Source organism: Mustelus asterias, unplaced genomic scaffold, assembly GCF_964213995.1.
Source record: "Mustelus asterias unplaced genomic scaffold, sMusAst1.hap1.1 HAP1_SCAFFOLD_581, whole genome shotgun sequence".
In the NCBI taxonomy this organism is placed as follows: domain Eukaryota; kingdom Metazoa; phylum Chordata; class Chondrichthyes; order Carcharhiniformes; family Triakidae; genus Mustelus; species Mustelus asterias.
Window position 1 is genome coordinate 27,178 of NW_027590531.1, and position 13,378 is coordinate 40,555.

The 13,378-nt window shown below is 45.7% G+C and overlaps 1 protein-coding gene across 1 annotated transcript in view; it reads right to left on the reverse strand.

Moving 5' to 3' along the window:
• The window catches only part of nubp1 (nucleotide binding protein 1 (MinD homolog, E. coli)), a 70,540-nt gene that overhangs the window by 2,336 nt on the left and 54,826 nt on the right, over window positions 1-13,378 (reverse strand). The window contains exons 6-10 of the mRNA XM_078205133.1: window positions 12,457-12,547; window positions 8,883-9,037; window positions 4,146-4,256; window positions 2,829-2,931; window positions 1,376-1,459 (exon numbers count right to left, since the gene is read on the reverse strand). Of these exons, the coding sequence (XP_078061259.1) occupies window positions 1,376-1,459; window positions 2,829-2,931; window positions 4,146-4,256; window positions 8,883-9,037; window positions 12,457-12,547 (544 nt within the window). The remainder of the gene's footprint in view (window positions 1-1,375; window positions 1,460-2,828; window positions 2,932-4,145; window positions 4,257-8,882; window positions 9,038-12,456; window positions 12,548-13,378) is intronic.

Genomic DNA, 13,378 nt, shown 5'->3' on the forward strand with positions numbered 1-13,378 from the left:
TATATAGAATCATACAGAACAGGAGGCGGCCATTTGGCCCATCGAGTCTACACTGACCACAATCCCACCGAGGCCCTTCTCCCCATAACCCCATGCATTTACTCTTAGCTAGTCCTCTTGACATTAAGGGGCAATTTGTCATGGCCAATCCATCCAACCCACACATCTTTGGACTGTGGGAGGAAACCCACGCAGACACGGGGAGAACGTGCAGACTCTGCACGGACAGTGACCCAAGTCGGGAATCGAACCCAGGTCCCTGGCACTAAAGAGGCAGCAATGCTAACCACTGTGCCACCGTGCCGCCCATTGGGTAAAGGTTGAGTATCCGCTGGTGGTGAGGTGTCATGTCTCGGAATTGCTGAATGCTGGAAATGGGAAAAGGACCTCACCACTGATACAAACTCAGGAAAATCTAGACTCAAATGTTTAATCATTTTGTGACATCTCCTTCAGTATTTATGGTCAGGAAAGGTCATTGTGCTTTGTGAACTGGTGCAGTATTCATTGTGTTTGCTATAAACATACAATTGTAATGTTACAAACATGCAGCACTGCTTTATATAAAATATACGGGTGAGATTTTATCTGTGTCAAAACTCATCCACTTGCATAGAGTTCCCTTTCAATCTTGGTCCTTTCTCAACAGATTCCAGACAAATGGAAAGGATTGCACTGGGATAACACATGATGGTCACTTGACTAGTTGTTCTGGCTTGTCCCATACAGCTGGATTAAAATTTGAAGTTTATTTATTTGTGTGACAAGTAGGCTTACATTAACACTGCAATGAAGTTACTGTGAAAATCCCCCATTACTTACTTGCTACTTTTGATAAACATCATTATCATCAAATCCCTACAGTGCAGAAGGAGGGCATTCGGCCCATCGAGTCTGTGTCGACTCTCTGAAAGAGCACCTTGCTCAGGCCCAATCCCCACCCTATCCCCATAACCCCGCACATTTCCCATGGCTAATACAACTAACCTACACATCTAGGGACACTGAGGGAGAATTTAGCATGGCCATTCGACCTAACCTGCACATCTTTGGACTGTGTGGCAGGAAACCGCAGCACCTGGAGGAAACCCACAAGGACAGGAAGAACTTGCAGACTCCACACAGACAGTGACCCAAGGCCGGAATTGAACCCGGATCCTTGGCACTGAGGCAGGTATAAAACAATACTGAACTGCCACAATCACTCCTTTTAGAAAAGGATAAGTAGAACACTCAGCTTGGAAATAAAATTCAAATGAAGCCTAATCCATTGAGGTGATGTTACTTTCGTGCTGATGACATATTTATTATTTAAGATTCCAAATTTCAATCCTCTTACGCTTGTACAAGTATTCTGAAAGTGAGCATGACTTACGACGAACAATTTCCTTGTAAGCAATGGATGCAGGAGAACCGGGAATTTCTCTCAAAAACGACTTGCCTTCATCACAACTCCTCCCTTTAACAAAAATGGAAAGTGTTAGAGTTTTTAATTAAATTAAAAATTTCACCAGGCAAAAAATTTAGTTTAACCTTTGTGAAAGTGAAGATAAAGATGGAAGAGTTTCACTTCAGTTTTTAATAAATAGTCATTTTCGAACTGTGACGTTGTAGAAAGAAGCATTCTAGCGCTTAATAGCAGAGCAAAGAATCTACTTCACCCACTTTAATTTACTTTTTTTAGCTCTATAATCCAGACAGAGATCAGCTCCAGAACCTGTCGGGATTCTATGTTATACTAGAAAAGTCCCGTTAGGTAGGTAGGGGTGTGTGTGTGTGTGTGTATATGTGTGTGTGTATATGTATATGTGTGTGTGCGTGCGTGCGTGCGTGTGCGCACGCGTGTGTGAGAACATCTACTGTAGAGAAAATGCTGGAATCTATTATTAAGAAGGTAATAGCTTAACAAACCTCAAGCAATTAGGCAAAGTCAACATGGTTTTGTGAAAGGAAAATTATGGTTGACTAATTTCCGAGCATTGAGGAAATAACAAGCAACACAGATAAAGAGGAACCTGAAGATGTGCTGTAGTTGGATTTCCAAAAGGCATTTGCCAAGGTACCACATCAAATGTTACTATGCCAAGTGAGAGCTCATGGTGTAGGGGGTTGACACATAAGCAGGGATAAAGGATTGGTTAGCTAATAAGAAACAGAGTGGCATAAATGGATCTATTTTGGGTTAGCAAGATGTGATGAGTAGAGTGCTAATTATATCAATGACCAAATATCATGCTAAATTTGCTGATGATCAGGATAGGTAGGAAAGTAGTTGTGAAGAGGACATAAGGAGGCTGCAAAGGGATTATAGCGAGATCAAGGGAGTAGGAAAACATTTGGCAGAAGGAGTGTACCCTCCTGTCACCAATCTCTTGAGTCAGGAACTCAGGGCGGAATTTTCCCATCCCACCCGCCACGGGAATCGTTGCGGGCAGGACACAGACCATGCAAAGGTCCATTGACCTCGGGCAGGATTTTCCAGCCTTGGGGCGAGCGTGGCTGGAAAATCCCGCCCTCAGTGTTGGAAGGTGCTGTTTAAGGTTTGCCACTCATCTGTTGAGAGCCCTTCACCTCACCACAACACAACACAACATAACAGACATACACAGCTAATTAACTCAATTTGTGGCTTGGTCAATACAGGTTCACTGGATCAACCACAATTTACCTTCGAAAACAATTTTAAATAGCAATAACCTTTGGCTGGGAACTCTGCAGATTCAAAAATACATCAGCTAGTAAGTTCAGTATAATAGTATTTGCTGACCATAGTACTTATTCTGCTTTGGACAAACAGCCCTGCCCTGTTCTTAGTCTGTAAGACGTACCTATCCTGGGATCCAAGGGCACATTACCAAGAAAGGGAATGCTTAAATCCTTGCACATCTTCATGGCACCTCCTGTGGTTGGTGGAAAAATTTGAGATTCGTGCTGTAACATACAGAACACAAAATAAGGAATCAGTAATTATAATGGTCATTCGAAAATATTGCAGACTAAAGCAAAACAAGACTTATTTAGGATTTGATTTATCCTGTTCTCGTTGCCAATCCAGTCCAGGGAAAGGCAGGCTCTGACAACCCCCACTGGCCTTTACTGCATTCAGTAATCTGGGGGATTCTCTGGCTGCATCTATTCTTGGGCAGCCACAAAGCTAATGCGTCAACACAAGACAAGTATAAAGAGGAGCCACAATTTTTCACTGAAATTTCTACTCTTTCTCTACCCATCCCCTTGAACATTAATAAACCCACCCATCAGTCATAAACAAAAAGATTTTTACAATTCTTACAAATACTCATTCATATCATTTCTGAAACTTAATGCTGTGCGTATTCAAGAATGATTACCTTCCTCGGTTGTATTATGTCACACATGGAGACAAACAAAGGACTACTAGGATTAAAAGACATCGCATATGATTTCTTTCAATAGGTAATCATGTAACCAATACTACTCGCAGGTGATTCCTTCCAGGAGGAATAGAAAGAAATAATGAACCTCACAATTTCCGAGTCCAAGACACACTTATCACAAGTTGCGGTTTAATCATAGAATTCCTACAGTGCAGAAGGAGGCCGTTCGGCCCATCGAGTCTGTACTGACCACAATCCCACCCAGGCCCTATTCCTGTAACCCCACACATTTACCCAGTCAATCCCCCTGGCACTAGGGTCAATTTAGCATGGCCAATCAACCTAACCCACACATCTTTGGACTTTGGGAGGAAACCGGAGCACCCGGAGGAAACCCACACGGACACAGGGAGAACGTGCAAACTCCACACAGACAGTGACCCGAGGTCGGAATCGAACCCGGGTTTGATGTATCAAGAGCCAGAACGGCGAAAAGTTTTTAGTTTATTTATTAGTGTCACAAGTAGGCTTACATTAACACTGCAATGAAGTTATTGTGAAAATCCCCTAGTCGCCTGTTCGGGTACACTGAGGGAGAATTTAGCATGGCCAACATGCCTAACCAGCACGGCGTTTGGACTGTGGGAGGAAACCGGAGCACCCGGAGGAAATCCACGCAGACACGGGGAGAACGTGCAAACTCCACACAGACAGTCACCAAAGAAAAGAGGCAGAAACTGGGTTTCACAGTTTAAAATAAGTTCATTCTTTCTGAATGAAACCTCTCACCTGGCACTTAGGACACACAAAGCCACTCATATTTTCTACAACTCCTATTATAGGCAATTTCACTTTCCGACAGAAGTTGATCTCTTTTCTCACATCCTGAAGCGATACTTCCTATTACAAGATCAGAATACAATTTAATAGTATCGCAATAGCGGATCAGAAACTAAATTATGAAGGCAGTCATTATCAACACTAAACAATCCAGGATCCCTTATATTAGATTTCAAAATATCACATGCCCATCACAAAAGATGCTTTTGTAAAAAATGCTTGTAAGCATTTCTCGAGTGCAACTTAGAATCTCTTCAGAAACCTCGAATTCTAAACTTCAGTTCCTGGGCTATGAAGGATTTTTCCACATCATTGTTAGAGAATTACAGAATGCCCACTGCTCGAGTGCTTACAAAACCCAAAATGACCCACTTGCACGATAACATATTCCAAAGCATAACCACAAACACTATTTCTTCATAACGATGGCAAAAATAGAGATTATGAAAGGATCATTCTTCGATTTGGTTTCTTTTTTAAATCCCACGCTATAAAATGCAGTTAGATCCCTGGACAATACATATTGAAGCATTTTACTGTGGATAATTTTCTCCAAAAACACACGGTCAGCTTGCTAAGAGGGCATGTTTTTAAGCCCACTGTAAAACCAGTTTGTTGTGTCTGACAGAATGTTTTTGGTACTTAGAAGTCAATCTCAAGATCTAAGCAACAAGTGATCCATTAATCCTCATGGATTCGCCCACAGACTGGATGAGTGGAGAGGTGAACTGTTCAACAGTTGAATGGTCTGACCTTAGACACCAGTTTGCACTTCTGATTGTAGAGTTGCTCGAAGGGAACCGATGATTTATCAGTTTTGCCAGACAAATCTCTCGGGTTTCTGGTTAAAGCTAACCACAATTTTGTCGCTCCAGTATGTGTTGCAACAAGACCTAACTACAGCACAATCCTTTTCCTGGACTAGTTTTGTTGTCTGAGGGACCACAAGATTTTCCAGATTTCTTTTCCCTCAGAGACCTTAAGTTTAAGTTTATTTATTAGTGTCACGAGTAGGCTTACATTAACACTGCAATGAAGTTACAGTGAAAATCCCCTAGTTGCCACACTCCGGCGCCTGTTCGGGTACACTGAGGGAGAATTTGGTATGGTCAATGCACCCAACCAGCACGTCTTTCTGGGGTGAAAGAGGAGCACCCGGAGGAAACCCACGCAGACACAGGGAGAACGTGCAGTATCCGCACAGACAGTGACCCAAGGCCGGAATTGAACCCGGGTCCCTGGCGCTGTGAGGCAGCAGTGCTGACCACTGTGCCACCTTACCTGTGATTTTACTAGATTGTTTTGCCAGGAGACGGCAAGCTTCAGCTGAGGCTTTGGAGTGCAGATGGTGCGTGGGGAGTGCAGATGGTGCGTGGGGAGTGCAGATGGTGCGTGGGGAGTGCAGATGGTGCGTGGGGAGTGCAGATGGTGCGTGGGGAGTGCAGATGGTGCGTGGGGAGTGCAGATGGTGCGTGGGGAGTGCAGATGGTGCGTGGGGAGTGCAGATGGTGCGTGGGGAGTGCAGATGGTGCGTGGGGAGTGCAGATGGTGCGTGGGGAGTGCAGATGGTGCGTGGGGAGTGCAGATGGTGCGTGGGGAGTGCAGATGGTGCGTGGGGAGTGCAGATGGTGCGTGGGGAGTGCAGATGGTGCGTGGGGAGTGCAGATGGTGCGTGGGGAGTGCAGATGGTGCGTGGGGAGTGCAGATGGTGCGTGGGGAGTGCAGATGGTGCGTGGGGAGTGCAGATGGTGCGTGGGGAGTGCAGATGGTGCGTGGGGAGTGCAGATGGTGCGTGGGGAGTGCAGATGGTGCGTGGGGAGTGCAGATGGTGCGTGGGGAGTGCAGATGGTGCGTGGGGAGTGCAGATGGTGCGTGGGGAGTGCAGATGGTGCGTGGGGAGTGCAGATGGTGCGTGGGGAGTGCAGATGGTGCGTGGGGAGTGCAGATGGTGCGTGGGGAGTGCAGATGGTGCGTGGGGAGTGCAGATGGTGCGTGGGGAGTGCAGATGGTGCGTGGGGAGTGCAGATGGTGCGTGGGGAGTGCAGATGGTGCGTGGGGAGTGCAGATGGTGCGTGGGGAGTGCAGATGGTGCGTGGGGAGTGCAGATGGTGCGTGGGGAGTGCAGATGGTGCGTGGGGAGTGCAGATGGTGCGTGGGGAGTGCAGATGGTGCGTGGGGAGTGCAGATGGTGCGTGGGGAGTGCAGATGGTGCGTGGGGAGTGCAGATGGTGCGTGGGGAGTGCAGATGGTGCGTGGGGAGTGCAGATGGTGCGTGGGGAGTGCAGATGGTGCGTGGGGAGTGCAGATGGTGCGTGGGGAGTGCAGATGGTGCGTGGGGAGTGCAGATGGTGCGTGGGGAGTGCAGATGGTGCGTGGGGAGTGCAGATGGTGCGTGGGGAGTGCAGATGGTGCGTGGGGAGTGCAGATGGTGCGTGGGGAGTGCAGATGGTGCGTGGGGAGTGCAGATGGTGCGTGGGGAGTGCAGATGGTGCGTGGGGAGTGCAGATGGTGCGTGGGGAGTGCAGATGATGCGTGGGGAGTGCAGATGATGCGTGGGGAGTGCAGATGGTGCGTGGGGAGTGCAGATGGTGCGTGGGGAGTGCAGATGATGCGTGGGGAGTGCAGATGGTGCGTGGGGAGTGCAGATGATGCGTGGGGAGTGCAGATGGTGCGTGGGGAGTGCAGATGATGCGTGGGGAGTGCAGATGGTGCGTGGGGAGTGCAGATGATGCGTGGGGAGTGCAGATGATGCGTGGGGAGTGCAGATGGTGCGTGGGGAGTGCAGATGGTGCGTGGGGAGTGCAGATGATGCGTGGGGAGTGTAGATGATGCGTGGGGAGTGTAGATGATGCATGGAGACGTTTGCCTTGTGATGCAGGAGCCATGTAAGTATAAATCAAGGGTGAGATTCAACATGAATCCGAAGTTTATTGGGATTAAACGAAATTTTCAGAATTCATACCAATTGAATTTGACCGGCCATCATTTTACCACATGTACAGGAATGGGCAGAGTGCCACTGGAGAAGCACAGTCTCTCATTAGAAATAGAAATATATTGGTAAGTAATCTGCACTTTCCAAAGCACATGATCCAAACTTGGAACACATGTTCGCTCCATGCAAATTAGAATGAACTATCGTGTCATTCTTGGGTTGTTAGCATGAGACACATTGATTATCAACCTGGAATCTGTGAAACTTTAAAAAGAAAAAGCTTATCCACATTGATAGCTTTAGTTATCCAAACCGTGAAGGGATTGGACAACATTGGAAAAACCACAAAGCACAACTGTTCAACTCTAAATGCACTTAAAAATTGGGCTAAATGTATTATTAAGATTGATTAAACAGCATTTATTGGCATAAGCAACTTACAATGCTTCTAATTCATTTTAACATTTATTAGGTTAAGAAAATAACACAATCCATAGAGTGACTGAGAGCAGAAACAATATCACATGATTGATTCTCATTGGCTGCTGCAGTGCCCTCTCTTTATAGAAAGAGTTCTGGTTTCAGAAGTTCAAGTTTTTGTTCCCAAATCTTTGACAAATTTGAGTCTTGCCTTCTTCCCAACCACTGATTTCCTCTGTTCCTTTCAGGTAAGTTTTTCTTGCACCTGGAACAATGAACCCACAGACATGGGCACGCGGCTCTCTCTCCATACCCATACTTACTTCACAGTTTAAGACAGCACATGACTATAAGTTACTAAAGCGAGTACTTCTCTTTTACAGAAAGATAGATCCTCAGGTGACCCGAGTACTAACTAATAAAATTCATGTATGTTCTGAAGCGTTGTTAACTCTGGTGGGATTTATCACATGAGCTCCCATCTCCAATCATCCCACCAAGTCAAAAATCCTTTTCATAGAATCCCTACATTGCAGAAGGAGGCCATTCGGCCCATTGAGTCTGTACCGACCACAATCCCACCCAGGCCCTATCTCCAAAACCTCACACATTTACCCTGCTAATCCTCCTAACACTAGGGACAATTTAGCATGGCCAATCAACCTAACCCACACATCTTTGGACTGTGGGAGGAAACCGGAGCACCTGGGGGAAACCCACGCAGACACGGGGAGAACGTGCAAACTCCTCATAGACAGTGACCTGAGGCCAGAATTGAACCTGAGACCCTGACACTGTGAGGCAGCAGTGCTCACCACTGTGTCGCCATGTCGCCCTGTGCAGAAACAGTGAAAGTGTTAGACAGCCTGCCCACCCTTGGGCCTGTTGAGGCCCCTAAATGGCCTCAACAGGCAATGAATGGCCCCTGTCACTATTTTACATGTGACAAGAGAAGGCAGAGACAATGCGGGTAAGCAGGAAGCCCCCTCAGCAGGAATGGGGTTACATCTTTTGTGGGGGGGGGGGGGGGGGGTGGTGGTGGTAGGGCTATTGTGTGCCCAGCAGAGAGACATCTCTCCCTCATGACGATCCTATCCTTCCATTAACCCATCCCCAGGCCTCTCAGACATGGCCCCCAGCTCCATTCCCCTCCTCGCTGGCGTCCGCTAGGCAGATCTGTCTAAAATTCCAGACTTACTATTAAGTCCAGGCTCCATTGCTCTTCTTCCCCACACCTGCCTGTAGTCCCTGCAGTGGCCACAAGTGGGACTGCAGAGCTACCAGTCCCGTAAAGTCCAGCCCTGATATTCTACTTACATAATGCCGCCTACCTGTGGAGTGGTAATGATCACAGCTCCATCTACTTGTGTAGCACTCAGATACTGCACAAGAGAAAGATGTTCATCTGAGGTGCCAGGCGGTGTATCAACAATAAGGTAATCTACTTCACCCCAGTCCACATCTCGTAGAAACTGCTTGATTAAACCTAAAGGGGGCAGTCAACATGTCAATACCAGCAAATGAAGGTCGAAAAGTAAAAATAATCTTAGCAGTGCACTGCCATCAGGATTGGCCATGCTAAATTCTCCCTCAGTGTACCCGAACAGGCGCCCGAGTGTGGCGACTAGGGGAATTTCACAGTAACTTCACTGCAGTGTTAATGCAAGCCTACTTGTAAAACTAGGTAAACTTTAAACTAAACTTGATTCATCGCAGATTTTTCTTTTATTCATTCGTGGGGCATGGGCATCGCTGGCTGGCCAGCATTTATTGCCCATCACTTATTGAATGACTTGCTAAGCCATTTCAGAGGATAGTTGAGAGTCAACCACATTGCTGTGGCTCTGGAGTCACATGTAGGCCAGACCGGGTAAGAACAGCAGGCAAAAGCAAAATACCGCGGATGGTGGAATCTGAAACCAAAGCAGAAGATTCTGGAAAATCTCAGCAGGTCTGACAGCATCTGTGGAAAGAGAATCGAGCCAACGTTTCGAGTCTGGATGACCCTTCGTCAGAGCTCAAGTGGTCATCCAGACTCGAAACGTTGGCTCTATTCTCTCCCCACAGATGCCGTCAGACCTGCTGAGATTTTCCAGCATTTTCGGTTTTTGTTAAGGACGGCAGATTTCCTTCCCTAAAGGACATTAGTGAACCAGATGGGTTTTTCCAACAATCGACAATGGTTTCATGGTCATCAGTAGATTCTTAGTTCCAGATTTTTTTATACTGAATTCAAATTCCACCATCTGCCGTGGCGGGATTCGACCCCAGGTCCCCAGAGCATTAGCTGAGTTTCTGGATTGATAGTCTAGCGATAATACTAGGCCATCGTCTCCCCTGTGATTCCCCTGGAATCTGTGATTCCAATTCAAAACCACAGGCAAAGGTAGGTGTTTTCTCACAGAAAGGCAGTGAGAAAGAAGTGAGTTGAAGAATCATCGTTGGACAACACTCACACCCAGCCTCAACGGGTAGTTCCAGAGGTGCCTGTCATCAGAACCCATATTTACTCAGCTATGAAGCAAAGGGGATATAATTGTGGAATGGGAAATAAACTTTTAAAAGAGGGAACATTACTGGAATGTTAATGCAAACTTTTTATATTTGGCTTTGCTTGTGGTAAGCCAAATGATGTGCTGTTTCATTATGACTGGAGTATTGTATCATGTATATACAACATGACACAATATATTATTCTGTTACTGGGGTGTGTCCATTTTTAAGATCATTTGTCCTTTGATGAAAATGTAATCACTTTAAGTATAAACAGCCAGAGATTATTCAAGAGTTTAGTTGAAATTTGGTGAGGAAACAGCAGATTAGGATTTTTACGTCCGTTTCAGATTGCCACAGAGAAGCCCCAAAAATGCCATGTCTGGAGCGAGATGTTTGGGCGCACATTTTTTAATATATGTAAAATAAATCTGACATAGTTTTCGAGGCATCACTTGTATTTACTGTAGCTTAGGTGCAGAAAACACAAAATTACAGCTACCCCCTGTGGACTTAAAACTCACTTTATACTTAACATTTGATTTATTTTTGAAAATAATGTGATGGGTGCAGTGGTTAAGAGTACAGTTCGACAGAATGGACATCAAAAACAGAGCCACACATTAGTGGCATGGCATCAAAATGATTGTTATTCCTTGTGTATGGTCTCTGTATATTCTATTACCAAAATTTATTGTCTCTCACATACCAAAGACAAATTTCACATTTAAAAAACTAAAAATAGTTAACTGCGACAGACTGAAGAACGCGACTGAAAGAGAAATGTGCCTTAGTCACATTGTCTACAGGTTCCTAAATATTTTTTTTCCATAAACAAAGGCAGATCGGTGATTCCTAAAATAAACAGAGGGTGGGGATTTCCCAACCACACTCGCTCCAAAACCGGAAAATCCCACTCGAGGTCAACAGATCTTCCCCCGCCCCCGTTCTGGTTCCCATGGTGCATAGGATGGGAAAATTTGTCCTTTAATCTCTGAAAGAGTTCAGCGTTTGGTCATTAGCCAGACTTTAGCTTTCAAAGGAAAAACATTTTAGTAGCCTAAACCTGCATTGTACAAAAATGTCAGGGGGGAACTAGCTAGGGTAAATGCATGGGGTTATGGGGATACGGCCTGGGTGGGATTGTGGTCGGCGCAGACTCGATGGGCCGAATGGCCACCTTCTGCATTATAGGGATTCTACGATAAATGTTTTAGTCCTTCCTAGTCATCTGGATCAACCTTATAAAATTATTTAGAATAAATAAAGATCTAATATTTCCACTGGTTGGACAGATGATAATGAGAGGTTACAAATTTAAAATAATATTGAAAAGAATTGCCAAGGGGGAGAAAATCTTTTACACAGTGGTTAGAATTTATAATTCCTTGTCACAAAACATCTGTTGAAGCAAAGTTCATAAATTCTCTGCAATCGGAACTAGACTGTTGAAGGGTATTTGGGGAGTGTGTGGAAGAGTGGTGGCTCAGGAGGCGGCAAAAAAAGTACCCAAGCAGATTTGATGGGTCCAATTCCTTCTTTCAGTGTTGTAACATTCTATAATTTGTTCTCCCCGTGTCTGCGTGGGTTTCCTCCCACAGTCCAAAGATGTGCAGGTTAGATGGATTGGCCATGATAAATTGACCCTTGGTGTCCAAAGGTGCGTAGGTTAGATGGATTGGCCGTGGTAAATGTGTGGGGTTACAGGGATAGGTTGGGGGAAGAGGGCCTGGGTAAGATACTCTGTCAGGGAATGGGTGCAGACTCGATGGGCCGAATGGCTTCTTCTGCACTGTAGGGATTCTATGATTCCATGAAAACTACGCATCCTGTGATTTGCCGGGAACAGCAGCACAAAAGGAGAGTTACCAGTAACCACCAAATGTTGAGTAGCATTCAACTAAGCTAAAAAGTGTGGACAAAGTCTCGATAATGTTGTATAGTGCTCTGATCAGACACATCTTCAATCATGCGAGACATTCCAGGCAGTTCAAAGAAGAATTTCAAGGTTGATTCCAAGTGTCAATAGCATGAGTTAGAGAAAGTGGACAGCTCCATCCCAAGAGGAATCTGAGAAGTAATCTTAATAGGTGAGTAAGATCTCTGGATTACTAGTCCAATGACAATACCACTACGCCACTGCCACTTTTGTGGAAATGCTGGGAAAAACTAACACAGCACACTGCAATTCCTGAATAATAGTCATTTGTTCTTTGCCTAGCTGCACCAAAATATGTTTTCCCCAATGATATGGTGCTTATATCTTGCCAGTCAAGCTTTATAATGGTACGTTAAGGATTAGAGAAATTATTCCCCTGCTTGCTACAACGTTTGAAATCCTGGTCACTTTAACGCTACAGGGGACATTTGCTAACTCAGGGAAAAGAGCTAACTCAACAAAAGAATACCAACCATTTTTCTTCGGCCCCTTCCAAATGACGGCGTCATCGAGGCTGCTCAGCAAAAACCCGACTGACATTACACCCAGATTTTCTTCCACATACTGTAGAGAGAAAGCAAACAGGAAACCATCAACAGGACTTGTGGCAATGTGGCTGGAGTTCAACAAATTCTCATACACGCATAGTAAGCCAATTCCTTCATTAAATTACGGGTGGCACGGCGGCACAGTGGTTAGCACTGCTGCCTCACAGTACCAGGGACCCGGGTTCAATTCTCAGCTTGGGTCACTGTCTGTGTGGAGTTTGCACGTTCTCCCCGGGTCTGCGTGGGTTTCCTCCGGGTGCTCCGGTTTCCTCCCACAGTCCAAAGATGTGCGGGTTAGGTGGATTGGCCATGTTAAATTGCCCCTTAGTGTCAGGGGGACTGGCTAGGGTAAATGCATGGGGTTATGGGTATAGGGCCTGGATGGGATTGTGGTCAGTGCAGACTTGATGGGCCAAATGGCCTCCTTCTGCACTGTAGGATTCTATGGGAGACACAGTGAAGGTAACTGTTATAAAATGAATATTTTACATAAGTTCTCTCTGTGTTTTTGAAGCTACTGTAGAAATGAGACTTTGTTTTGATTTATATATGGTATGTGGGTATCGCTGGCTAGGCCAGCATTTATTGTCCATCCTTAATTGCCCTCAGGAAGGTGGTGGTGAGATATCGTCTCAGAATCATACAGTGCAGAAGAGGCCCTTTGGCCCATCGAGTCTGCACCGACACACGAACAACACCTGACCTCCTACCAGCACTTGGCCCATAGCCTTAAATGTTATGGTGTGTCTTGAACCGTTGCAGTCCCTGTGGTGTAGGTACACCCACAGTGCTGTTAGGGAGGGGGTTCCAGGATTTTCACCCAACAATAGTGAAGGAATGGCGATAG